We start from the raw sequence: 27,002 nt of genomic DNA, 5'->3' as shown, positions 1-27,002 counted from the left end.
GAAAACGTTTCTCTGAACAATTAAGACTGGCTAATGGGGAAACCAGGGACCTCCCACGTAGCTTCCAGGGGAGCCTCTCTGAACGGCTTGTGAAAAGCCTTTGAAACGCAGCACACTTGTGGAGGAGGGTATTATGCCCTCCATCACAAATAAGCACAAGCACCGGTGTCCCAATCAACCAGCAAATGCCTGTGTCGCTGCTCAGCACTGTCCTTCAGGCCTGCTGGGGGGGTTCCTTCTGATGGAAGTGGGAGCCGGAGACGCTCCTCCATCGCCCCCTCCCGTGCCTAGCACAGGGCCTGCCCCGACCGACCCCTTTATCTGGGGGCTCTCCCTGGCCCGTTCCCCTCGCCCCCACTGTGTACCCTGGATGCCCTCCAGAGGTCTGGGCACAGCTGGAGAAGCTGGATTGCCGGGTGGCAACATCTCCCACCCACATTGTGTAGTGGGTGCAGCGTGGGTGGGGCTTGGTCGGGCCAGGTCCTGCTCCGCTTGCAGGGTGACAAGGCAAAAGCCCCCTCGCCCCATCCCTGCTTCTCCCTCTGGGCCCTTGGAAGGTCCCTGGGAAGTGGCAAAGGTTGGATGCTGCCCCAACTTCCCCTTCTGGTCCTTTGGCCAGGGAAGCATTTGGTCACGCCCCTGCCTAAGACCTTTCAGTGGGGCATCGTTTCTCACAGGGTGGAAACAAACTCTTAACACTGTCCACGGGACCTGGGTAGTTTGGCCTCATCGCCTCTCGGGCCATCTTGAACCCTATGCTGGCCTCTGGCCCCCTCACTGCGCCCCTTCACCTCCCACTTGACCTTCAGGTCTCAACTGCAGGGCACTTGCTCATGGAAGCCCGTCCCGATTCCTGCCGGGCATGTGTGCACTGCACACTTTCCCCTAAGGACACCTGGTTTAGCTGCACACTCATCTTATCAGGTTACTTGAGTAACTGCTATCTTCCCCAAACACCGCAGCCCCGTGAAGACAGGGGCTCTGGCTGATTTTGCCCTTGAAACTGCCATTATTAGTCAAATCCATCTCACCTGCCTTCACTAATCAAGGTCTTTTAAGACTTGCATGTTCTCCAAGGGGCACGTAGCCTTAACAATGATATCTGCCCAGCTGCTTTCTAGAAACTTGGAGTCAGCTGTGTCTAGTTTGAGCTGAGACAGGATAGAACCACTGACCCTCCAACTGGGCATGCGTGAGCGTCTTTTTACACGTGCAGAGGATGGAAAGCTCCACCCTTGGATCGTGCAGAGGTCAGTAGCCTACTTAAACCTGTGCAGAACCTACCTTTTCCCAATCGCCTTTCCTCACGCTCCCCAGGCCTCAGACTTGTCCCGTAAACACCTCGAGCCCCTTGCCTTGGGGAGGCGAATTTGAGATTTGCTCGTCCCGCTTGGCTGCCTTGTGAACAAACCCTCTCTGCTGCAAACCTCAGCGTCTCTGCGTTTGGCTTGCTGCACGTCGGGCACAAACGAGCCTGGTTCGGTGACACCCTCACTGCACTCCTGACTCCCAGGTAAGTGATGTAGCTACTTGGCATTTATTGAACAAGAGAACAGGATGCCTGCTGCTTCTTCCCCAGTCCCCCTTACCTCTCCCTAATTTCCCCTGACCCCTTCCTCTAAGAAGAATAACCACCCAAACCAAATAAAAAGAACAAAGCAACAACAAAAAGACCTTCCTTTGAGACTGCAAGAGGCAGCACCTACTGGAAGCAAAACGAGACCATTTACGATATATCTTTGCTCTGCAGAGCAGAATCTCTCTTTAACACGTAGGTCTGTTTGACCTTCAGATGGTTGACCGTACAAATAAACTTTCAAGTGTGCTTTATGTATGAGAGTACAAAAGGGACTGCCTGTAATTAACCTGCCAAAGGTCAGGCAGGGAAGGGGTGATGACCAGGGCTGAACTGCCACACGAAGTAGGATGGGTCTCCAGGCCCACGTCTTCCCCTGGCACTTGTGCTGCTCTCACAACGTCGGCCAGGCCCAGAGCTCCTTTCCTGGTCTCTGATCTGTGGTCAGACCACTGCTTAGGCTCCTCTCCCAGTAAGGAAACATTTGTATTCAATAAATAAAAGTGAAGTTAGCTCCCAGCATCACCCACTAAACTATCAGTGAAATGAAAAATGCATCTCTTGACAAGAAGTTGTTCTGACATACCCAAGATCAAGGAAACCAGCTTCAGCCCCAAATGGGGGTTATATAAGAAATGGGGATTATATAAATCTTCAAATCTGTGCGGCTGAGACAGAAATGGAAAAGACCAAGGACAGCACAGTGGTTAAGAGTGTAGCTTTTGCTGATAAAGGTGACCCATTAAAGTATCAGATAATCCTAAATAAAATTAAAAAAAAAAGTTTTGGAGTCAGGTGGGCAGTTAAATTTTATGTTACTAGCTCTGTGCCTTGATAAATTCACCTCTCTGAGCCTCAGTTATTCTAACTATGAAATGGGACAACACCACTAAACTCACAGTGGTGTGGAAAGGATTAGAGAGAATGTAATGGAGGCAATGAAAAGTGCCTTGCATGTAACAGTGGGCGCGGTTTTATCATTGTCCGTGTGGTTATTGTGGTAAAAACCTTTTTTTCATCAAGTAGGTAACTTAAACATGGGGACAGGTTCAAGTGAGGTGGGCCAAGAGGGGAGATGTGCTGAAGAGCCCATTGACTCCTCAGCTCTTATTGTCATAAGACACCATTTAAAATCTCTTCTAAAGTAGAGGGAAACACAAGGCAGCAGCAGACCTGAGATTCTTGCTAGAGAAAGTCCCTGCTGGGCATCACAAAACTACTGTGGGCTGAAGATGACAGACCCCAAAGAGAAGAGGGGTTTGGGGCTCCCTGGAGGGTCTACCTCCAGCTACCATTAGGAACTTAATGCACATTTGCTATTTTCTGTCATCCCTTTAAGCTTCTAACTCAAATTAGTGATTTCTAAATACATAAGATTTCAAAGCATGAAGATTTAAAAATCTTTATAATCTCTAGGTCCCATGCTTTCCAACTTAATAATTATCCGCCAGACCTTGATCAGCCTATTTTTCCCTTAGAATATCCCACTTAATCTGCTTCCTTCATAATTAATTCCTCATTATACCAAGTCTGAGCTAGTACCTTCCTCAAGGTTTTTATGAGCCCTGTCACACACAAACCCTTCTAGAAAACCGTGGCTAAAGAGCTGTTCATAAACTCTCCTTCTGTGTGTTGTCTTTGGAGAAATGTCTGTTTAGGTTGTCTTCCCATTTTTTGATTGGGTTGTTTTTTTGTTGATGAGTTGTATGAGCCATTTGTATACTTTGGAAATTAAGCCCTTGTCGGTTGCTTCATTTGCAAATATTTTCTCCCATAGGTTATCTTTTCATTTTGTTTATGGGTTTCCTTTGCTGTGCAAAACCTTGTAAGTTTGATTAAGTCCCATTTGTTTATTTTTGTTTTTATTTCTATTGGCTTGGGAGACTGACCTAAGAAAACATTGGTACGATTTATGTCGGAGAATGTTTTGCCTATGATCTTGTCTAGGAGTTTTATGGTGTCATATCTTTTAAGTCTTTAAGCCGTTTTGAGTTTATTTTTGTGTGTGGTGTGAGGATGTGTTTTAACTTCATTGATTTACATGTGGCTGTCCAGCGTTCCCAGCACCACTTGCTGAAGAGACTGTTTTTCCCATTTTATATTCTTGCCTCCTATGTTGAAGATTAATTGATTGTAGGTGTGAGTGTTTTCTTTCCTGGGCTCTCTATTCGGTTCCATTAATGTGTGTTTTTGTGCCAGTACCACACTGTATTGATTACTGTAGCTGTGCAGTATTGTCTGAAGTCTGGGAGGGTTATGCCTCCTGCTGTGTTCTTTTTCCTCAGGATTGCTTTGGCAATTCTGGGTCTTTTATGGTTCCATATAAATTTTAGGATTCTTTGTTCTAGTTCTGTGGGAACTGTCATGGGTAATTTGATAGGGATCACATGAAAAGATGCTCAACATCTCTAATTATTAGAGAAATACAAGTCAAAACTACAATGAGGTATCACCTCACACCAGTCAGAATGGCCATCATTCACAAGTCTACACATAACAAATGCTGGAGAGGCTGTGGAGAAAAGGGAACTCTCCTACACTGTTGGGGGGAATGTAAATTGGTGCAGCCACTGTGGAAAACAGTATGGAGGTTCCTCAAAAAACTAAAAGTAGAGTTGCCATATGATCCAGCAATCCCACTCCTAGGCATATACCCAGATAAAACTATAATTCAAAAAGACACATGCACCCACTGTGTTCATAGCACTATTTACAATAGCCAAGACATGGAAACAACCGAAATGTCCATCAACAGATGAACAGATAAAGGTATGGTATATATTTATATACAGTGGAATACTACTCAGCCATCAAAAAGAATTAAATAATGCCAGTTGCAGCAACATGGATGGACCTAGAGATTATCATACTAAGTCAGAAAGACAAATACCGTAAGATATCACTTACATGTGGAATCTAAAATACGATACAAATCAATATATCTACGAAACAAAGACAGACTCACAGATACAGACAATAGATTTGTGGTTGCCAAGGTGGGGGGAGGAAAGGACTGGGAGTTTGGGATGAGCAGAGGCAGACTATTATATATAGAGCGGATAAACAACAAGGTCCTACTGTACAGCACAGAGAACTACTGATCTATTCAGTATTCTGTGATAAACCATAATGGAAAAGAATATGAAAAAGAATATACATAACTGAGTCACTTTGCTGTACAGAAATTTACAAACAACACTGTAAATCAACTATACTTCAATAAAATTGAAAAAAAGAACTTCTTTACAACAGATTTGAATTTACTTTTTACCAAGTTTATTAACACACTTGTTCTACTGAATCACCACCTCCCAACACATCTGTGGTGCAGGATTAAAATTCCAACCATCCCTATTTAGGTTATATTTAATCGCTTGTTGAAAGCCATAATAATCCTCTCTTGGAGTACTTTATCTGAAAACCGTCTCAACTGTGCTGTTACAAACATCTTTCACCTGCATGTTATATCAACAGTTTAGGAGTGTGGCCGCCAGTGGCCTCAAATCCCAGTCTGAATTTAGTAGCTGTGTGTCTCTGAGCAAATTACATAGTGTCTCTGGGCTCAGTTTTCTCATCCATAAATTGGGATAACAGCACTCAGCCTCAAGGAGTTAGAAGAATGAAGGGAGAGAATGACTGCACAGGAAGGACTTATGCTCTACATACTCTGTAAGTGCTGGCCGCCAACCATCCTGCTACCCGCAGTGCTCCCTCCCCACCGCCGACCCAAGACCTGAGGGATGAGATGGCCTGTGATGGGGTGGATGCCACAGGACACAAAGCACAGTTTTGCGTTGTGTGAAATTTGGATCCCAGTGTGAGCCGACGAGAGATGAGCGTGGGCCCTGGTCAGAGCTGACGAGAAGCGGGTCAGAGGGCAAAAGTGACTTTTCACTCTCCATAGAGTGCTTTCTTCTGGAGAAAAGGGTTCACATATACTCAAGTGTAAAGCTATCAGGACTAAAGTACTTTGAGCGGCATATGAATAGAACAGAATTTCAAACGCGGAAAAAAGCCCCTATGTTCTAATTTTCCTACAAAAATATTTATTGAGCTGTAGTAAACTCATCTTTTACTTAAAGCATTGAGTCAGCCCCCCAACCCCCAAATCCTGTACTTAAACAGGCCAGCCAGCTAAATTAGAAAGCATGGACCTGATGGAAAAATGAAACGAGATTACATTCTAGTCTCATTATCAAGATCAGATGTCAAGCTACTTCACCATAATTACCTGCTTAAAAATGTAATAATGCTTCTGCATGAATTTCAAAGCTAGACACTTACCGACCATTGAGAATTTATTAAAATGAAAGAACGCCTTACGCCCTGCCTCCAGTTCAACAAAACAGCTAAGTAAGTGCGAGAGCCATGGATGGGTTAAAATTATCCAAATCCTCTAATCAAGACACTATTAGAGACAATGAAAGGGCGAAGAGAATCCTTGCGTAATTCAACTGTAAATTTGAACGGCTTCAGTTACATTATTTGTGGGGTCTAAATATCATAGTAATATACAGCCGACAGAAAAGATGAAAACCATCTTGCTAGCAGATCAGATAACCCTAAGGCCTATTTACCCTAATTGCTAAAACGATATTATTCTTGGGATCAAAGACTTGCAGAATAATGGATAAAATTCTCAAAGAGCATGTCTACCTGTGTCACTTTATCAGATCAAGTTGACCCCAAAGTAAAAGGGAAATACTTAGCTAATATGCATTTTAATAAAAACCACTGACAACTGAGGAAAAATAAATGCTTAATAATGAGAAACTGGAGAAAAACTACTTTAAAAAAAAGACACTTGTATCCTTCATAAATAACCAATATCTAGGTTCTAATCAAAGCATATACATGATGTAGGTTAAAGTGCAAAAAAATTTCTTAAAATAACTTATAACCTAAAAATAATCATGAACTAATTTGGTCAGTCTGCATGTCTTGCAATGAAAGATGTTAGAAGATTAAACAGAAAATTATAATACTGCTTCTACCCTCATGGGGGATATAATCTAATCCATGACATTTGTTCTTTGGCCCAAGTCATTTTGTTTGGTTTTTTTTTTTTTTTTTTTTTTTTTTGGCCACGTGTCTGGGCTTGCCGGCAGGTGGCGTCTTAGTTCCCTGACCAGGGATGGAACCTGGGCCCCGGCAGTGAAAGAGCCGAGTCCTAACCACTGGACCGCCAGGGAACTCCCAAGTCATTTTTTTTTTTTTTTTTTCTTTTTGCGGTATGCGGGCCTCTCACTGTTGTGGCCTCTCCCGTTGCGGAGCACAGGCTCCGGATGCGCAGGCCCAGCGGCCATGGCTCACGGGCCCAGCCGCTCCGCGGCATATGGGATCCTCCCAGACCGGGGCACGAACCCGTGTCCCCTGCATCGGCAGGCGGACTCTCAACCACTGCGCCACCAGGGAGGCCCCATTTTGTTTTTAATGACACAGGAAAATCTTTCCACAAAGCCTCTCTGAGTAGCAGATCTGTACTGGTATGTGCAGAACTGTACCTCAAAGTTAAAAAAACCAAAACAGAAACTGCACACACATGAACAAAAGTAACAGCTAAGAGGGCTTCCCTGGTGGCGCAGTAGTTGAGAGTCCGCCTGCTGATGCAGGGGACACGGGTTCGTGCCCGGGTCCGGGAAGACACCACATGCCGCGGAGCGGCTGGGCCCGTGAGCCATGGCTGCTGAGCCTGCGCGTCCGGAGCCTGAGGCCCGCATACCGTGCCAAACAAAACAAAACAAAACAAAAAAAACAGCTAAGAAAAACATAGCTTAGTAACTGTTTAAATTAGAACTCTCTTTGCACTGTTTTGTAACCTAACAAACTTCAAGAAAAGAACGTTTTTCCTGAATTTATTTCTAGAAGAATTATATACAAGGAAGTTCAGTGGGAGAACTGCAATGCCATTACAATAAATGGAAGACAGGGAAAGGTGTATTTTTAATTCGTAAAACAGCATTTACAAAGAGAGCTCTATTATAGACTCAAAGCCCATTTCCACATAGTATTTTATTTCTCACAACGTCCCCCATGACCCTGGTGTCCTAAACTGCCTTTGTGCCACTCCCATGCTGTGGCAAGGCTGTCTTGATGGGCCCAACGTCACTAACTTCACAGAGGCTGGTGGAAATATGAAGCATTAAGCGACTGAGGCTGGCTTTTGCAACAGCAAGATGTGGTTCAGATGGAGAAAACCCCGAATTCAGACAGTTACTATCCACTTGTCGACACACTGTGCTCTTTGGCAGAATGCACTCAGTCCCCTCGGCCCCAGCCCTGGCTGCCGTGGGCAGTCAGTCTACGCCCCTACCCAACAAGGAAGCCGGGAACCGGAGGGAGGGGAGGCCAGCAGAAGACGCCGCGTGCTTGCTTTTGTTTGTCCTCTAAAGGGGGAGCTGCTGAACTGGCACACTTCTCTTTGAAACCAGATCACATATGAGATATACCTGTTTATATCTGCTTTGGATAATGTACAACATATGTTTTTGCCTTGGTTGCCAATTTAAATAGGTGGTTTTAAGAGCTCCTGAAAACCCAGTACTGCTGACATTCATACAATGGGCCGTCCCTTATACTGAGTTTCTTTTTCTTACCTCGACATCCTTCTTCAGTTTTTCCAGGAATACCTTTTTGTTATTGTCATCAATATAAATCTTTTGACCCTCGTTAATGAAATCATTATCCTTTAAAGTTGGCAGTTCTTTGGCCTAAAAAAAAAAAAAAAAAGAGAAGAAGAATAAGAAAGAAGCTTGACTAAAATCTAAAAGACATGTATGCCCTCCAGTCCTGGAGGTTAAGTTTCCACTCTTGGAAGCTGAGTTTGCCCTGTTCACCGCAGAGGTCTTACCCAAGGCAACGACATGTGAGGTGGCTTGCGTGCCGCAAGGGGGCACCAGTGAGCTATGACCACTGGAAGCATTTCCACTAGGAATGGAGGGTCAGGTATACTCCATATTATGAGGCTTTTGTAAGAGATTTCATGGTTTTCATATGAACGAACCTGACTGCTTTCTTAGATTCACTTTCTTAAAGAAGATTCACAAGAAGTCTCCTAGGTATAGAATTCATATCCTTGGAATTCTTTGTCAGGAACCCTCAATTTTCTTACTGGTATAACCCAACTCCACCCCTCCCTGACAACACACACACTTTTGGGATAGCCTTTGCTGGGTTCATGTTACAAATAACATGTTATCTTGCTCAGAAAAGCACCATCCATAATCCTATCTAATTTCTGAGTCAGGGAGAATATGCAGCCAGAGGTTAGCTATCTGCCCTTGTAAGCCTTCCTGCACACCACTCCAAGAAGGAAATTCTGTTTTCATCTGGGCAATATCGAAGGAAAATGTCTTCTAGAGTAAAGCATATTAAGATGAGAAGTTCTACCCTTTAAAAATAAACAAGAGGGTAGTGAGCTGGCAACTAAACTATGCTTAGGCTGAGCAACACAAAGTAATGCATGATTATCAAAATATGGGTCACAAGCAAAAAAAAAAAAACAAAAACCAAAAAAGTAGCTTGTACTGCAGCATATAAGATAATAGAGGCATATAGCTTTAAAATAGTGTGGATTATTCAACTTTGTGCAACCTGCATTCTGGGAGAGTTCAAAACCCCTCCCCATACCTTTTGGCTGACCTTATAAGAAATAACCACTCATGCTTATTTCTTCCAGTTGAAAGGAATCCAACATAATACATTGCCTTTCTTAGTATACTAATGAATGCCTCCTTTCCATAAGTGTGAACTAAATGGGGAGGGAAAAAAAAGGAAAGAGCATACTGTCCTTCCTGGTCTCCACACTACCTCCCCCTCATTCAGAGTGATTAAAAGCTCACTGGGTACATCTGTCTACTGAACCACCATCCAAATCCCTAAACTGCTCACGTTTTCCTTTCTATTCTGTAAGGTACACACATGTATGTAGACTACTCACATCTATCTGTACACACACACACATGCATGTATATTATGCAATTCTAAATCAGTAGCTTTGCTACTCATTTTAACTTTGAGAAAATGTGCAGCTTTGTGAGTTTTGAATTTGATATAACTATTGCCAAAGTAATTATCCTTACAAAGCAGGTATAGCAAAGCTCAGAAATCCAAAGATTCCATTCAATAAGCAGTTACTGAATGACTGTCACATATAGGAATATAAAAATGAATAGGTCAAGGGCCTCCCTGGTGGCGCAGTGGTTGAGAGTCCGCCTGCCGATGCAGGGGATACGGGTTCGTGCCCCGGTCTGGGAGGATCCCATATGCCGCGGAGCGGCTGGGCCCGTGAGCCATGGCCGCTGGGCCTGCGCATCCGGAGCCTGTGCTCCGCAACGGGAGAGGCCACAACAGTGAGAGGCCCGCATACCGCAAAAAAAAAAAAAAAAAAAAAAAAAAAAAAAAAAAAAATGAATAGGTCAACATTTCTATTCTAAAGGAGTTTGTAATCTTGTATGAGACACACCAAAGCAAGTAGGTAAGAAAATAAGGCAGCATGAGTTTGTAAGGCCTATAGATAAATAATACGGTTCTTAGGGAGAGACTGATTTACTTTCAAATATTTTATGCCCAGTCAGAGTCTGGGGAAATGAAATGCAGTGCCATTCTACACAAAAACTAGGGAGGGGCCGGGTAGACTAACTCCGTAAGTTTGTCATTAATCATTTAAAAATGTAAAATGTGAAAGAAAACCCTGAATGCGAAGATGGCGTGTTAATGTTAAATGTTTGAGTCAAGCACACAGACCTGAAGTTGTTCTTTTCCTAGAACTGCAACATAGTTTCACAGTGAATGAAATGCAAGGATCTGAAGTTTAACAAACTCAAAGGCCAGTGAGAAGCTTGGTCAAAGGTACAAAACTGGGGTGCTTTAGAAAGCGCTGAAGCCAGATGTATGCACAAACACAGGAGATGGAGAGGGTCATGATTCTCCAAGCAGACAGCTCGGGCATTTGTCTGTTTAGGGGACGGTGGTGTGTGGTTGGGGGCATGGAGGATTAAGAGCTGCCTGAACTCTGCAACTCATTTTATACGTGCAAGCAAAGCAGGGGAGGGGCATTTTTGTGCGTGCCTGCCAGAAACCTGAAGGCAGGGATGACAGGCTACAGACACAGCGGTAAACGACCCATGTTGGTGATACCAGTCTTATTAATGCAGATGAATGCCATTTCAGGGTCACCTCAGCAGCACTACCTCATGTGACAGGGAGAGTATAATCCTACCTCATAAAACTCTGGGCACCCTGTACTTTATTACTAGGCTTACTTGTGAATTTCGCAGGCACTAGGGATGAATTTAGATTGGATCAAATTCAAAAAAGGGCAACCAGATTGGTTAAAAGACTTAAGGGCGTATTGAAAGGCTCAAGAGGCACAGGCCGGTCCTCAGGGCAGCTGCTAGAGGAACCCAACACTGGTCCACCAATGCCCACCCCCCGGTGTCAGCAGGATGGCAGAGGCTTTAGGAGCGCAGGGTTTTGGAGACATGAATCCTGAGGTTCCCACCCTCCATCCACCCCTTACTTGCCAGGGGCCAGTTTCTGGACCCCCTCCAGGCTGTTTGCATATGTGTAGAAGGGGGAGACCCTGCTAAGTCCTTGATGTGCATCCATTTATTTAAGTGCATTATTTCATTTACTCTCATTTACAACCTTAACTCTTACTATCCACACTTTACCAACAGGGAAACTGGGTTAAGTGAGATAACACAGCTAAGGTCTCACAGCCTGGTAAGTGGAGCTGGTAAGCCGGTTCCCGTGCTGAGATGCAGACCCGGGCTGCCTGACTCTTAGTACAACTCGACCTTTAGCTGAATGACTGAGGATCCGGCCAAAACCCCTGTGACACTTAAATAGTGAGGTGAGTGGCACTTAGTGTCTTCGTCATTGCCGTGAGCATTCAGTAACTTGTATGGATTTAAAACTGGTCTTGTAGGTTGAGAGACTGCATAGAAGATGTTTAAAAACAGAGATGAACTTTTTCTACTAAAAACTGAATGACGAAGATGAAGTCCACCTGACAGTAACGCACCCTCAAGAAAACCTTGTTGCCTGGCTTCTTAAAAATTTCAATATATCCCTCTGATAATGAGCAGCATTTATATTAAAGACACACCTTTTTTTTTATGTGAGGGCAACCATTTTGCTATGAATTAATGAACATCATAAACTCGTGGTGTGACACTGCCCACAAAGGTGATGTCTGCAGAGCAGCACAGAAATAATCGTGGGCAGCAAGCGATCCCACCCTTTGCTTTGTGACCCTGAATTACTTGCACTTAGGGGGGAGTTTTGAAAGCCTCAAAGTCACTGGGTCTGGTTCCTTTAATGGGCATCTTTCATACCCTTTCTAGCTCAATTGCAGATACCAGCCAGAGGGCAGAGGAAAACACCAGGGCTAAAGACATCAGCTCAGAAACACTTCTGAACTGCGGACTCGGACGCTGGCTTCCAGCCAGCAGTCAGCCACCTTTCTGAAGTGGTCGTAGGTTAAGTCTTCACTTATTAGCTCTGAATTAAGTTTTCCTGGCCAGTTTCACGTAGACTGGGAGCCTCCAAATGTGATGGGGAATTGCAGTACCTCACGTGGCACTTACTGGGAGGCAACGCCAAGGAGGCTGAGGCATGGGATGGGCCTGCTCTTCCTCCACGGCCCTCCCCAGTCCGTCCAGCCTGGCCAGGGGAGTGAGGCTGTGTACAACCAAACCCAGGACCACGGCCAGCACAGCCCAAGTCTAAGGCTAGTTCCCTTTTGCAGGAAGTGATTGTACTAGGGTGGGTTGGACTCAAAATGGTATTTATCTCTACTAATGTGATGTGTCAATGTACAAACACAGCTAAAGGCATAAGCAGAGCGATGCCAGTCCCCCTGCGACCAAGCTCTCCTTATTTTGTTGTGTGGATAAAATTGGCAGAGTGAATCTCCCTGGCACTTTCATGCTGGGTGATGCCAGACCCCAGGTAGATTCAGTATGGCCCAGATTTCTACTTGCGACACTGAAGCATGAGCTTCTGAGCACAGACTGGACCCAGGCCGCCAGAGTTCTATCTTAGCTGCTCCAGTTATTAGCTGTGTGACTTAGAGCAAGTTACTTAACCTCTCTGTGACTTGGCTTCCTCATCTTTAAATGGGGGTTAGCAAACCACACTGTTGTGAGGATTATACCCATTCATACACCTAAAAAGCTTAGAGCCCTGCTTGCCATGTGGAGAGTTATATATAAATATTCTTGTTATTTGCTGGGCATATTCTCAAGTATGGCATGTGTATCTAGAGAAAAGTTCATCACTGATAAATCCAGAGCAAGGTTTTTTTTTTAAAGCTGCATATTTTTAAAGCATATTTCACACTTTTATAATAGTTGGGGTGTTTAGACCCAGCTGCTCAATCTGTTCAAACCTCAGTTTCCTCATCTATATAGTGGAATATTAAGAATACCTATCCAATAGGGTTAGCGTGTGAATGAAATGACACGAAACACACAGTGCTTGGCAATGAGAACGCACTAGATATTAGTTTGCGTCTTAGTTACACATTAGCTTTGACCATAACCAATACTGTTATAGTGTTTCGAACTACTAAAGAGTACAGACTTGCCCATCATCTTCTAGCCTTCCTGATTTTCTAAAAGAAGTAGGCTCTTTAAATTTGGGATATCAGTAACCTAAGCCATGTTTAAAATTGCCTGTGTTTTCAGGTTTTATCATTAGGCACAAACCTCACATGACTTTTCTACATACGGCCTTTAAGTTCTGAAGATACTTTCCTTATTGCACACACACCTAGCACACACAAGTGCAAGGTTATTTCACTTCACTGTATCAGACAAGGTGCATTAGACGCATAAGCCCCTACCTTGCCTGCTGTCCAAACCCTGACTGTGAATTCTCTTGGCCATAAAGACCTCTGGTCACCGCAAAAGCTCTCCCTAGCCAGAAAACCTCACTGAAACCCAAGTGAGAATAAAATGTTGCTTTATAATAATTGGGTAAGTTAAATTTTTAGAGTAATAAAGTATATTTTATTACTGTGGAATAAAATACTTCGATATCTATGGCCAAAGACAGAAATTTGCTGACTTTTGTTTTACCTTAATTTTTCATGTGTTTAGTTTTTCTCAGCGAGTAGGTGATAATAGTGGGTAATTTAGTGAATGTCAATTTTGCTGACCTAAAGCAAAAATTCACTAGTTGGAATCCCAGTAGCCAGAAAACAACCCCAAAACTAGAAAGTAACAAGCTCCTTGGGAACACTTCACTTGCTATGAGCTGTAAAAAGAAAATTGTTTCATTATAAACATTCCCTCCCCTGCTTTTTGTAACTACACTATTGGGTGAAAAGTCTTTTGTTTCTTGGTTTTTTTTTTTTTTTTGGCTGTGCTGTGTGGCTAGTGGGATCTTAGTTCCTTGACCAGGAATCGAACCTGGGCCCATGCAGTGAAAGCGCTGAGTCCTAACCACTGGACCCCCAGGGAATTTCCAGTTTTTAGTTTCTTTTAAGGCACAGTATTATATAGGCTGTCGCTCGGCAAGTCCATATCCTTCAATAGTAGGAAACACACTATTAACAGTGTCAGTCATGGTCAAAGATGCTTTATGTGCAACTAAAACACAAATGGACATGAGAGTTCAGGTATACACACAACTGCATCAGGGCTTGAAGATAACCAATGTGTGGATAGTATTCTAAATGTATAAATGCTTCTGAATGTAAGTATTCCCTAGGCTTCAATAAAAGATATAAATGACCTCTAAGGAGAGATTTGGCTAGGGGTTTGAGATTAAAAAAGGAAAAATGTTCAGAATGAAGAGCTACAAAGTCCAGAGCTTTTGTTTTTAGAACTGTGCCTCTGTGGCCAGCTCAGCAAAGACCCAGGCGTAAAGGCAGTGGCCAGAGAGAAATTACAGATTCCGGGAGGGCAAAGGAAGCACGGGGCTCTGCTTCCTCCCATTAGAATGGTAGACAGGAGATTTTTTTTAAAGACAAGGCATTAGAACTTCCCTTCTAATATAAAAATATTTAGCACTTTTTTATAAACTTTAAAATTATAAATTACTAGATTTTGCACATTCTCTGAAAACAAAACATAATGCTTATCAAAAGGATTTAAATCTTCTGTTTCAAATAGAAGTTAACCTGTTTGTAATATATAAATATTTCATTGGGTTCTGTGACCTGGTGCATAATTGCTGTCATTTGCATGGAGTTTAGTAATATTGAATGTGTTAAGAGTTAGTAAAGCCAGAAATTACATGGAAATCTTAATTAGATCTTTAATGTCACTAAAATATCTTTTGGATGACTCAAAAATTTTTAAATCAAATATTTAAAATCTGTATTTACAGCCAAAAACTTCAAATACAGAATTCAAACTACAATGTACTGGATTTAACATCATTATACAATTAACTTTTACAGAGTCTATTAAATTGCCACTAACAGGAAAAAGAAAAAAATACATGTACTTAAAATGCACAGAGCCAAAATTTACATAATACAGAGTCACGTTTAAGCATGAAAACCTTAACAGAAAGATGGAATATACTTCTGTCACACTCGAGTGTTTAATGCAAACAGGATTCTGGCCCCAGAAGGTTTCAATGCAAAGGACAATGCATAGCATAGCACTCCGTGATTAAAGGACTTGTATTTCAGAAAGAAATGAATTTTTCCTCAATGTGCTCATTTGACAACCTGTTTTTAAAAAGCCTAATTGTAAGCTTCGACATCTAAGATTGCTGCCTGGTGTCCCTTTGATGGGCCATATTATGACACTCAGAGCTGAATGTACAACATAAAAAACATGTACTAATTATTGTCTCAAGTTAGGGACTGCTTATTATGTTCCTGATTTACTTGTTAGTCCAAGCTCACCTAAATATAAATAAACTTGCAAAGAAAGAATAAGCCCCTTTTCGTCAGGCTTGCCAAAGTAACTTCATAGAAATCAGAGTCTGGAATTGCTGAACAGTCATCCACAGGAAGACACTGGAACTCACCAAAAAAGATACCCCACATCCAAAGACAAAGGAGAAGCCACAGTAAGACAGTAGGAGGGGCACAAACACAATAAAATCAAATCCTATAACTGCTGGGTGGGTGACTCACAAACTGGAGAACACATACCACAGAAGTCCACCCAACTGGAGTGAAGGTTCTGAGCCCCACGTCAGGCTTCCCAACCTGGGGGTCTGGCAACGGGAGGAGGAATTCCTAAAGAATCAGACTTTGAAGGCTAGTGCGATTTGATTGCAGGACTTCAAAAGGACTGGGGGAAACAGAGACTCCACTCTTGAAGGGCACACACAAAGTACTGTGCGCATCAGGACCCAGGGGGAAGGAGCAGTGACCCCACAGGAGACTGAACCAGACCTACTTGCTAGTGTTAGAGGGTCTCCTGCAGAGGTGGGGGGTGGCTGTGTCTCACCATGGGGACAAGGACACTGGCAGCAGAAGTTCTGGGAAGTACTCCTTGGTGTGAGCCTTCCCAGAGACCACCATTAGCCCCACCAAAGAGCCGGGTAGGCTCCAGTGCTGGGTGGCCTCAGGCCAAACAACCAACAGGGAGGGAACCCGGCCCCACCCATCATCAGACAAGTGGATTAAAGTTTTACTGAGCTCTGCCCACCAGAGCAAGAGCCAGCTCTACCCATCACCAGTCCCTCCCATCAGGAAACTTACACAAGCCTCTTAGATAGCCTCATCCACCAGAGGCCAGACAGCAGAAGCAAAAAGAACTACAGTTTTGCAGGCTGTGGAAGGAAAACCACATTCACAGAAAGATAAGACAAAATGAAAAGGCAGAGGACTTTGTACCAAATGAAGGAACAAGATAAAACCCCAGAAAAACAACTAAATTAAGTGGAGATAGGCAACCTTCCGGAAGAAGAATTCAGAATGATAGTGAAGATGATCCAGGACCTCGGAAAAAGAATGGAGGCAAAGATCGAGAAGATGCAAGAAATGTTTAATAAAGACCTAGAAGGATTAAAGAACAAATACCTAGAAGAATTAAAGAACAAACAGAGACTAACAATACAATAACTGAAATGAAAAATACACTAGAAGGAATCAGTAGCAGAATAACTGAGGCAGAAGAACGGATAAGTGACCTGGAAGACAGAATGGTGGAATTCACTGCTGTGGAACAGAATAAAAAAAAAAGAATGAAAAGAAATGAAGACAGCCTAAGAGACCTCTGGGACAACATTAAACACACAAACATTCAAATTATAGGGGTCCCAGAAGGAGAAGAGAGAAAGGACCCAAGAAAATATCTGAAGAAATTATAGTCAAAAACTTCCCTAACATGGGAAAGGAAATAGCCACCAAAGTCCAGGAAGCACAGAGAGTCCCAGGCAGGATAAACCCAAGGAGAAACACACCAAGACACATAGTAATCAAACTGACAAAAAACTAAAGACAAAGAAGATTATTGAAAGCAGCAAGGGAAAAATGACAAATAACATACAAGGGAACTCCCATAAGGTTAACAGCTGATTTCTAGCAGAAACTCTACAAGCCAGAAGGGAGTGGCATGATATGTTTAAAGTGATGAATGGGAAGAACCTACAACCAAGATTACTCTACCTGGCAAGGATCTCATTCAGATTCGATGGAGAAATCAAAAGCTTTACAGACAAGCAAAAGCTAAGAGAATTCAGCACCACCAAACCAACTCTACAACAAATGCTAAAGGAACTTCTCTAAGTGGGAAACACAAGAGAAGAAAAGGACCTACAAAAACAAACCCAAAACAATTAAGAAAATGGTCATAGGAACATACATATTGATAATTACCTTAAATATGAATGGATTAAATGCTCCAACCAAAAGACACAGGCTTGCTGAATGGATACAAAAACAAGACCCATATATATGCTGTCTACAAGAGACCCACTTAAGACCTAGGGACACATACAGACTGAAAGTGAGGGGATGGAAAAAGATATTCCATGCAAATGGAAATCAAAAGAAAGCTGGAGTAGCAATACTCATATCAGATAAAATAGACTTTAAAATAATGTTACAAGAGACAAGGAAGGACACTACATAATGACCAAGGGATCAATTCGAGAAGAAGATATAACAATTATAAATATACATGCACCCAACATAGGAGCACCTCAATACATAAGGCAACTGCTAACAGCTATAAAAGAGGAAATCGACAGTAACACAATAATAGCAGGGGACTTTAATACCCCACTTACACCAATGGACAGATCATCCAGACAGAAAACTAATAAGGAAACACAAGCTTTAAATGACACAATAGACCAGATAGATTTAATTGATATTTATAGGGCATTCTATCCAAAAACAGCAGATGACACTTTCTTCTCAAGTGCACATGGAACATCCTCCAGGATTGATCACATCTTGGGTCACAAATCAAGCCTTGGTAAACTTAAGAAAATTGAAATCATATCAAGCATCTTTTCTGACCACAACTCTATGAGATTAGAAGTCAATTACAGGGAAAAAAACGTAAAAAACACAAACACATGGAGGCTAAACAATACGTTACTAAATAACCAAGAGATCACTGAAGAAATCAAAGAGGACATCAAAAAAATACCTAGAGACAAATGACAATGAAAACATGACAATCCAAAACCTATGGGTGCAGCAAAAGCAGTTCTAAGAGGGAAGTTTATAGCAATACAAGCCTACCTCAAAAACAAGAAAAATCTCAAATAAACAATCTAACCTTACGCATAAAGGAACTGAGAAAGACGAACAAACAAAACCCAAAGTTAGTAGAAGGAAAGAAATCATCAAGATCAGAGCAGAAACAAATGAAATAGCAACAAAGAAAACGATAGCGAACATCAATAAAACTAAAAGCTGGTTCTTTGAGAAGATAAAATTGATAAACCTTTAGCCAGACTCATCAAGAAAAAGAGGGAGAGGACTCAAATCACTAAAATTAGTAGTGAAAAAGGAGAAGTTACAACAGACACCACAGAAATACAAAGCATACTAAGAGACTACTATAGGCAACTCTATGCCAATAAAATGGACAACCTGGAAGAAATGGACAAATTCTTAGAAAGGTATAACCTTCAGAGACTGAACCAGGAAGAAACAGAAAATATGAACAGACAATCACAAGTAATGAAACTGTGATTAAAAATCTCCCAACAGAAGTCCAGGAGCAGATGGCTTCACAGGTGAATTCTATCAAACATTTAAGAAGAGCTAACACCCATCCTTCTCAAACTCCTCCAAAAAATTGCAGGGGAAGGAACACTCCCAAACTCATTCTATGAGGCCACCATCACCCTGATACCAAAACCAGACAAAGATACTACAAAAAAAAGAAAATTACAGACCAATATCACTGATTAATATAGATGCAAAAATCCTCAACAAAATACTAGCAAACAGAATCCAAGAACACATTAAAAGGATCATACACCATGATCAAGTAGGATTTATCCCAGGGATGCAAGGATTCTTCAGTATATGCTAATCAATCAATGTGATACACCATATTGACAAATTGAAGAATAAAAACCATATGATCATCTCAATAGATGCAGAAAAAGCTTCTGACAAAATTCAACACCCATTTTATGATAAAAACTCTCCAGAAAGTGGGCACAGAGGGAACCTACTTCAACATAATAAAGGCCATATATGACAAACCCACAGCAAACATCATTCTCAGTGGTAAAAAACTGAAAGCATTTCCTCTAAGATCAGGAACAAGACAAGGATGTCCACTCTCACCACTATTATTCAACATAGTTTTGGAAGTCCTAGCCATGGCAATCAGGAAGAAAAGGAAATAAAAGGAATACAAATTGGAAAATAAGAAGTAAAACTGTCACTGTTTGCAGATGATATGATACTACACATAGAAAATCCTGAAGATGCCACCAGAAAACTACTAGAGCTAATCAATGAATTTGGTAAAGTAACAGGATACAGAATTAATGCACAGAAATCTCTTGCATTCCTATACACTAATGATGAAAAATCTGAAAGAGAAATTAAGGAAATATTCCCATTTACCACTGCAACAAAAAGAATAAAATACCTAGGAATAAACCTACCTAGGGAGACAAAAGACCTGTATGCAGAAAACTATAAGACACCGATGAAAGAAATCAAAGATGATACCAACAGATGGAGAGATATACCATGTTCTTGGATTGGAAGAATCAGTATTATGAAAATGACTATACTACCCACAGCAATCTACAGATTAAATGCAATCCCTGTCAAATTACCAGTGGCATTTTTTACAGAACGAGAACAAAAAATCTTAAAATTTGTATGGAGACACAGAAGACCCCGAATAGCCAAAGCAGTTTTGAGGGAAAAAAATGGAGCTGGAGGAATCAGACTCCCTGACTTCAAAACTATCCTACAAAGCTACAGTAATCAAGACAATATGGTACTGGCACAAAAACAGGAACATAGATCAATGGAACAAGATAGAAAGCCCAGAGATAAACCCACACACCTATGGTCAACTAATCTATGATAAAGGAGGCAAGGACATACAATGGAGAAAAGACAGTCTCTTCAATGAGTGGTGCTGGGAAAACTGGACAGCTACATGTAAAAGAATGAAATTAGAACACTCCCTAACACCATACACAAATATAAAGTCAAAATGGATTTGAGACCTAAATGTAAGACTGGACACTATAAAACTCTTAGAGAAAACATAGGAAGAACACGCTTTGACATAAGTCACAGCAAGATCTTTTTTGATCCAGCTCCTAGAGTCATGGAAATAAAAACAAAAATAAACAAATGGACCTAATGAAACTTAAAAGATTTTGCATAGCAAAGGAAACTACAAACAAGACAAAAAGACAACCCTCAGAATGGGAGAAAATATTTGCAAATGAATCAACGGACAAAGGATTAATCTCCAGAATACATAAACAGCTCATGCAACTCAATATTAAAGAAACAAACAACCTAATCCAAAAATGGGCAGAAGACCTAAATAGACATTTCTCCAAAGAAGACACACAGACGGCCAAGAGGCACATGAAAAGCTGCTCGACATCACTAATTAATAGACAAATGCAAAACAAAACTACAATGAGGTATCACCTCACACCAGTTAGAGTGGGCATCATCAGAAAATCTACAAACAACAAATGCTGGAGAGGGTGTGGAGAAAAGGGAACCCTCTTGCACTGTTGGTGGGAATGTAAATTGATACAACCACTATGGAGAACAGTAGGCAGGTTCCTTTAAAAACTAAAAATAGAATTACCGTATGACCCAGCAATCCCACTACTGAGCATATACCCAGAGAAAACCATAATTCAAAAAGACACATGCACCCCGATGTTCATTGCAGCACTATTTACAATAGCCAGGTCATGGAAGCAACCTAAATGCCCACTGACAGATGAATGGATAAAAAATATGTTGTACATATATACAATGGAATATTACTCAGCCATAAAAAGGAATGAAATTGGGCCATTTGTAGAGACGTGGGTGGATCTAGAGACTGTCAATACAGAGTGAAGTAAGTGGGAAAGAGAAAAACAAATATCGTATATTAACGCATATATGTGGAACCTAGAAAAATGGTACAAATGAACTGGTCTGCAGGGCAGAAATAGAGATACAGATGTAGAGAACAAATGTATGGACACCAAGGGGGGAAAGTGGCAGGGGGGTGGAGATGGTGGTGGGATGAACTGGGAGATTGGGATTGACATGTATACACTAATATGTATAAAATGGATAACTAATAAGAACCTGCTGTATCAAAAATAAATAAAATTCAAAAAAATATCAGAGTCTGTAGGGCTGAAGATATACTGCAGAAATATTTCTGCAAGCGGGAGACTTTTTAGGTAATCCTTACATTGGAGCTAGGTTAAAGATAATTTGCTTGAATAACATCACATATGTGGTATCAATTTTGGGGTAATAAGAGATGTTAAAGATTTTATAATAAAATCAGTTCTGCTTCTCAAAACATCCAGGCCAGAAATTTGTTACATGAAAAGGCAAATTAGTGAATATGGGTAAAGTTCAGACAGAAGTAGCAAAGATAGCAGGTGTTTTCTCACAAAAGGTACATATAACCTTTAACAACGTAAGCAGAGTGTCTACACAAGTTCACAGCTTGGGAAATGATCCAACATGTCTTAATAACTAGTTATTTCCACAATGAGAATGTACACATTTGTGACCAGCATCTGGATATGAAAGTCTCATAATTTTTATTCTGAATCTCTTCGTATAAATGTAGAAAGAGAATATACCTGAACATACCTGTAGAAATAGTGCTGCAACTAAGAAGCACAAAACTGGGTAAGTCCTATCGTAATTCTACAATTTAGAACTGTTATGGCTGGTGGAACCCAGCTGTTGGTTATTTATTTTCCCTAAAAGCTGATATTTAGAAAGTGAAACTTACTCCTTTTTTAATACCGTCAGACTTTTCAGAATGGCCCTTTAGCTCTAAGTGACATGGTGACAGTTTGGTTTTCCTCCATGAGCTGTGATGTGACAGTTAAACCATGTGCAAGCCCTACAAAATAGATTTGTTTCCATCTGATTGGAAGATTCTGTTGCACGGATGTCGATGGTGATAATCTAAGAAATGTCAAAATCTGAAAATGCAAGAAGTTTGCTAAATCGTATAGTTTCTGGTTTAATACTAATCTAGTGAACATCATAATTTTATTGTTTTATTATACATCTGCAGCAGGTTGGCTTAAACTCAAGCCACATACTATATTTTGGAAGTTGTGTCTCCGCCCCAACTCTTTTTGAAACCAACTGCGTAAGTTGTCAGCTTAAAAAAAAAAATCCCACATCTAACAACACTGCTTCTGTGTGATTGGGATAATCTGAGTTCAGTTCATTCCAGTGAAACTGAGTTTATACACCGCCATAAACCAGTCTGGCCTGAGGACTAATGCTGTCATCTGGGAGATGCTCACAGGAGTTACTTCATGTTATCTTTCTTCTTCACGTGCCACTCTTACCAAAGTCCAAAGGACTCAAAGTTTAAAACTCCACTTCCCAGAATAACCCCCATGGTTTACATTATAGGGTTCTTAAGGCTTTGCTCAGACATCTGCAAACTTATGTAAGAGTTCAGACCATTTTTTCCATCAGTAATAGCAATCACCTTAACCCATGCCTCGAGCAGACAGGATTTAAGTGATTGTCAAGTCTGCTGAAGTGCACCTCTGTGGGAGGGAAAGCCTCATTTGAAACGAGGGATTCTTGCAAACACTAAAGCATGAGGACCAATGAAATCCTTTAATAAATGAAGACTAAGTCAGATGATTTATCCCCAAACCTCAAACCTCCATTAGTGCCAGAGCAGGGGCGGGGACAGATGTGCTAGGGCTCTGGTTGGTGCCTTTCCCCTCCAAACCCCCTTCTATAAAACATCTCCGGGCCAGGAGGCAGATGGCCCTGCTGCTGCCCGGATGGCGTATTTCCCCCTGCACTCTGGGTGCTGGGATAGGTGTGTCTAACACTGGCTGGCAAAGGGAAATGATTCACAGGAGAAATGAAATGAATCTTTCTTCATTCACGGAAGAAATGAATTTTACAGAAGGTTAAAGCATTAGCTGAGTTGAGGGCCTAAAAACCTTGACAATCTCCCATTAGCTGATCATCCACTGACAACGGAAAAGGAAGCGCTTTCTAACTGATAGCAAAGGAAGATTCCCAGAAGGACACACTGCTGTTTTTGTACCTTATGCTCCAAGCTTACCATCTTTTGTTACCTTGCCTTTAACTCATCCTAAAGAACCAGATGGAGGTGGTAATTAATTATAATTCATTACAATTTAAAGATCACAAAAGAAATGCTGAAAACTGGTTTAGGAAAGCATTGTTGTTGTTTTTTTTTTTGATGTGAGGGTATTAATGATGGATTTTCCTGAACCTTCAGTCAGTAATAGGTAAAATGTCAGAGATGGTGACAGTCACTTAATTGCCAGTGCAATTCACAATTCCTAAGAATCGACCAGGCAGCTTTTTGTAGCCCATTATCAAAGTGTCAACAGTGATTATTGCCAATATAGTTATACAGATGCCAACTGCAGGGCAGCTGTTTTCTTTCAAACGGGTTCCAGGGAGAAGGTTAGATGTTAAAAGGAATCTTCTTATTGTGACCCAATGACTCCATTATACAGGCTTTACTTTACTTAATAAAACCAGACATGAGTTTTGAGAAGAACTGCACAGAATGATGAACAAGATGCATATCTGTGTAAATCCCCAGGACTCGCTCACTCTCCCTCTCAAGAACATGGACTCTTTAAAGAGTTAGGTCAAATCCCCCAGAAATCAAGTGAGTCCAGTTATGTTTTCTTTTACTTGCCCGGATTCCCTGCTGGGTAGCTTGCTTGCTGGCAGCATGCTAAGACTGTCATTTGTAAAAAGCGGTCCTCTCAGCTATAATTACTAATTTGATGTCACACTGGAATTGCAGTGCAGCTGTGAAAAGATGGACCACCAGGGAGATTCGCATTTCTGTCTCATTTAGAGGGGGCGATACTGCTGGAGCCATGAATGGAAGATGCCCTTCCATTAATAAAGGAAAGAATTAAAGAATAAAACAAATCATAGCAGCTGTCAGAATCTGACAACGGTTTAAAAAAAAAAAAAGCACTGTTCTGCTCTTTTTTAAAAAAAATTCAAGACATCTGTACACGCATGTTCTGATACTTGTTGCCATGAAAGTGATTCCATTATTGTTGGAATATAACTTCTTTATTTCCTTCAGTTCCATCTTCATTATTATGCTAATGCAAATCACACTAATTACGTGTCAAGCTCAAATCGTAGGGAGGGGACCTTTCTGCACCTATATCACGAAATATCTGAAATGACAGTTTTAAAACTTACCATCAACAAGCAAAAAGTGTGAAATTAAAACAGCTACAATGATGCAAATGAAAGAAAAACTAAGAATTCAGATTACTAATTAAGCCACATCAATGGAGAGTCTCTGTGAAAATTGTTCTTTGCAATTTCGTAGAAAATGATTATACAATGATTGCAATGAAAATATTCTTGCAGACCATTTGGTTTCACTTATAAAAGGCTAAAATGTAGAAAATATTTTCAGCCTTCTCCAATTATTTCTAACTAGAGATAACAAAGACTGCTTTGATAATTTATGGTTTTATTCGTGAAGACAAAGAACAGCATGCTTTTTGGAAGAGTCAAAAATATCAACTGATCATGCAAAGAAAACCTGAAAATTGACAGAAAAAGGAAAGCAAAGAAAAAATTTTGAACTTAAAAACCCAAGGGTTTTAAGAGTTCAGCTCCATTAATACATTTCATTTACTGTTATGTGTTACAGTTTAGTAAATGTTACCTTGGTTGTCGCCAGATTATAAACAAACTGCCATATCAGAGAGACATCATGTCCTGTTGTCGAGGCAGGCACAGTCTCCAAAAATTACCAGTTTTAATTACTTTCACATCCCATGTCTTCAAGCTACTTCCTCTTGCCTGTGCCCAGTGAGCGCCAGTAAGCTAAAAGGGCAGGTGGATGGTGCTTTGGAGCTGCTCCTCCTGGAAGAAGAGCTATCAGGAACCCCAAGCCCAGAAAGAAGTAGAAAGCACTGAATTCTTCCTAGGGGCTACTGCGTAGACAATCCTAATGTTTACATAAGTGTAAGATACAGTGACACAGACTGTATTTACAGAAATACCTGCACTTCTCAAATGGAGGAAATATGAATTGGTTGTTTTTGCCAACATGGTATGAGGCCGAACAATTTATTTCATTACTTTATTTATTTTTTTTACTTTTAAATCAAGACTCAACGAACTGCCTTAGTACCATATTGTTTTGGAGTTAACATGTTTTTGTCAATGAAACATTGTAGTGAAATGTTTCCTTGTTCATCTTCATGATTCATGGGGTAATATGAATTTTTGATAATAAATCCTCTTTTTTTTAAAAAAAGAAAGAAGTCTCAAACATTTTAGAAGGTTAGAATGTACGCTCTGGGCTGGAACCCCAGCTGTGTCATGTCAAAACTGTGGTGCAAGTTACAGCCGGTCTGTCAAGTAACTTCATTTACGCAAAGGAAGTCATAACAGCCTCCACCTTAAAGGTAGTGGTCAGGATGACACAAGCAAATTTGTGTAAAGTTTACAACAGGCTTGGCATATAGTACACGTTCCGTTCAACAAACGTTGGTTACTATTACTTACCTTTTAAATCCCAGTACATTGAGATTAACAATAAAAAAAAATAACCTGCAGTTAAGGTAAGGTTTTGCCTCTGCCACCGACTGTGTGATGCAGTGTGGGAACGTAAGCTTCTGGGTCTCAAATCGATCAAATGTGAGGTGGGGAAACGGGACTCTGACCTCTTAAGGTGCCTCCTGTCTCTGACGTCTCTAAGTCCACCTCCAGGGGAGATGTTTTGAGGAACAATTTGTGCACATTCCATAGACGATAAAAGCATCCTAGCAGTATCCTCAGAAAAGTGGGTTTCTGTTAAACACATCCTGTAATTTCATGTCTTTTTCACAGAAACCTACACCAGTGAAGGGCTAAACATTTTTGGTGAGGCAGGGGGCAGAACTGTGGTAAATGCCCTGGGTTCCTGGCAAGTGTCTAGAGGCAGACCTGCGGAGGGACGGACCGGAAACTGAATGTCCTGCTCTTGATGATGAGCCGTCAGAGCCACGTCCAATACTGTGGCTTTCCTTCCTATGTGTCCTTGTTTTAGGACTTCGGATTCTGCAGCAATCACCCCACTGGCTGTAACTGTTTTTCTTGGCATTGTTATTGTCATAGCAGACCAAGCCCCTGGGGATAGAACCTGAAGAAATCAAAATGAACAGAAAAAAAGGCCACTAGCAGAGTAGTCTCAAGAGACCTGGGAACGAAATAAAAACAGAGCGACCCCTATGGAGTAGCGTACAGCATCAGGCCACAGCTCTTATTCCAGGGCTGCCTTCTTTTGATGATGCTGAAAAAGCCTTCTTTCAATGCTAGTGTGTGGTTCTTTAAACAGCCCAGATATTTTCTCCTAGCAGAAAATCCCAATACTACTAAGCCTCTGAGTTTCTCGTGGACTAAAACTCAAACACCGGCTTGAGTCTTTGGCACCTGGAAAAAATGTTTACATAGCAACATGTAAACAGAAGTTGACAGTCTGTCGTTTCTGCTGCTGCTGGCCAAAGCCGGTGGATTCACGGTGATTTACACAGAGGTTGGAAGTGTAAAAATATAGTCACTGGCGCACAGTAAAAATATAAACTGTCAAAGGAGCCACCTTTTTCTCTGCTCACTTTTTTTTTTTTTTTTTTTTGCGGCGCGCGGGCCTTGCACTGTTGTGACTTCTCCTGTTGCAGAGCACAGGCTCCGGACGCGCAGGCTCAGCGGCCATGGCTCATGGACCCAGCCGCTCCGCGGCATGTGGGATCCTCCCGGACCAGG

General features: G+C 41.5%; 1 protein-coding gene across 1 annotated transcript in view; it reads right to left on the bottom strand.

The window, feature by feature from the left end:
- The window catches only part of PIP4K2A (phosphatidylinositol-5-phosphate 4-kinase type 2 alpha), a 179,243-nt gene that overhangs the window by 7,201 nt on the left and 145,040 nt on the right, over positions 1-27,002 (bottom strand). The window contains exon 7 of the mRNA XM_082616812.1: positions 8,173-8,286. Within this exon, the coding sequence (XP_082472938.1) occupies positions 8,173-8,286 (114 nt within the window). The remainder of the gene's footprint in view (positions 1-8,172; positions 8,287-27,002) is intronic.

This window comes from Mesoplodon mirus, assembly GCF_964341445.2.
Source record: "Mesoplodon mirus genome assembly, chromosome: 4".
Taxonomy (NCBI): Eukaryota; Metazoa; Chordata; class Mammalia; order Artiodactyla; family Ziphiidae; genus Mesoplodon; species Mesoplodon mirus.
Note: the sequence above shows the minus strand (reverse complement) of the source record. Positions and strands in the feature narration are given on the sequence as shown.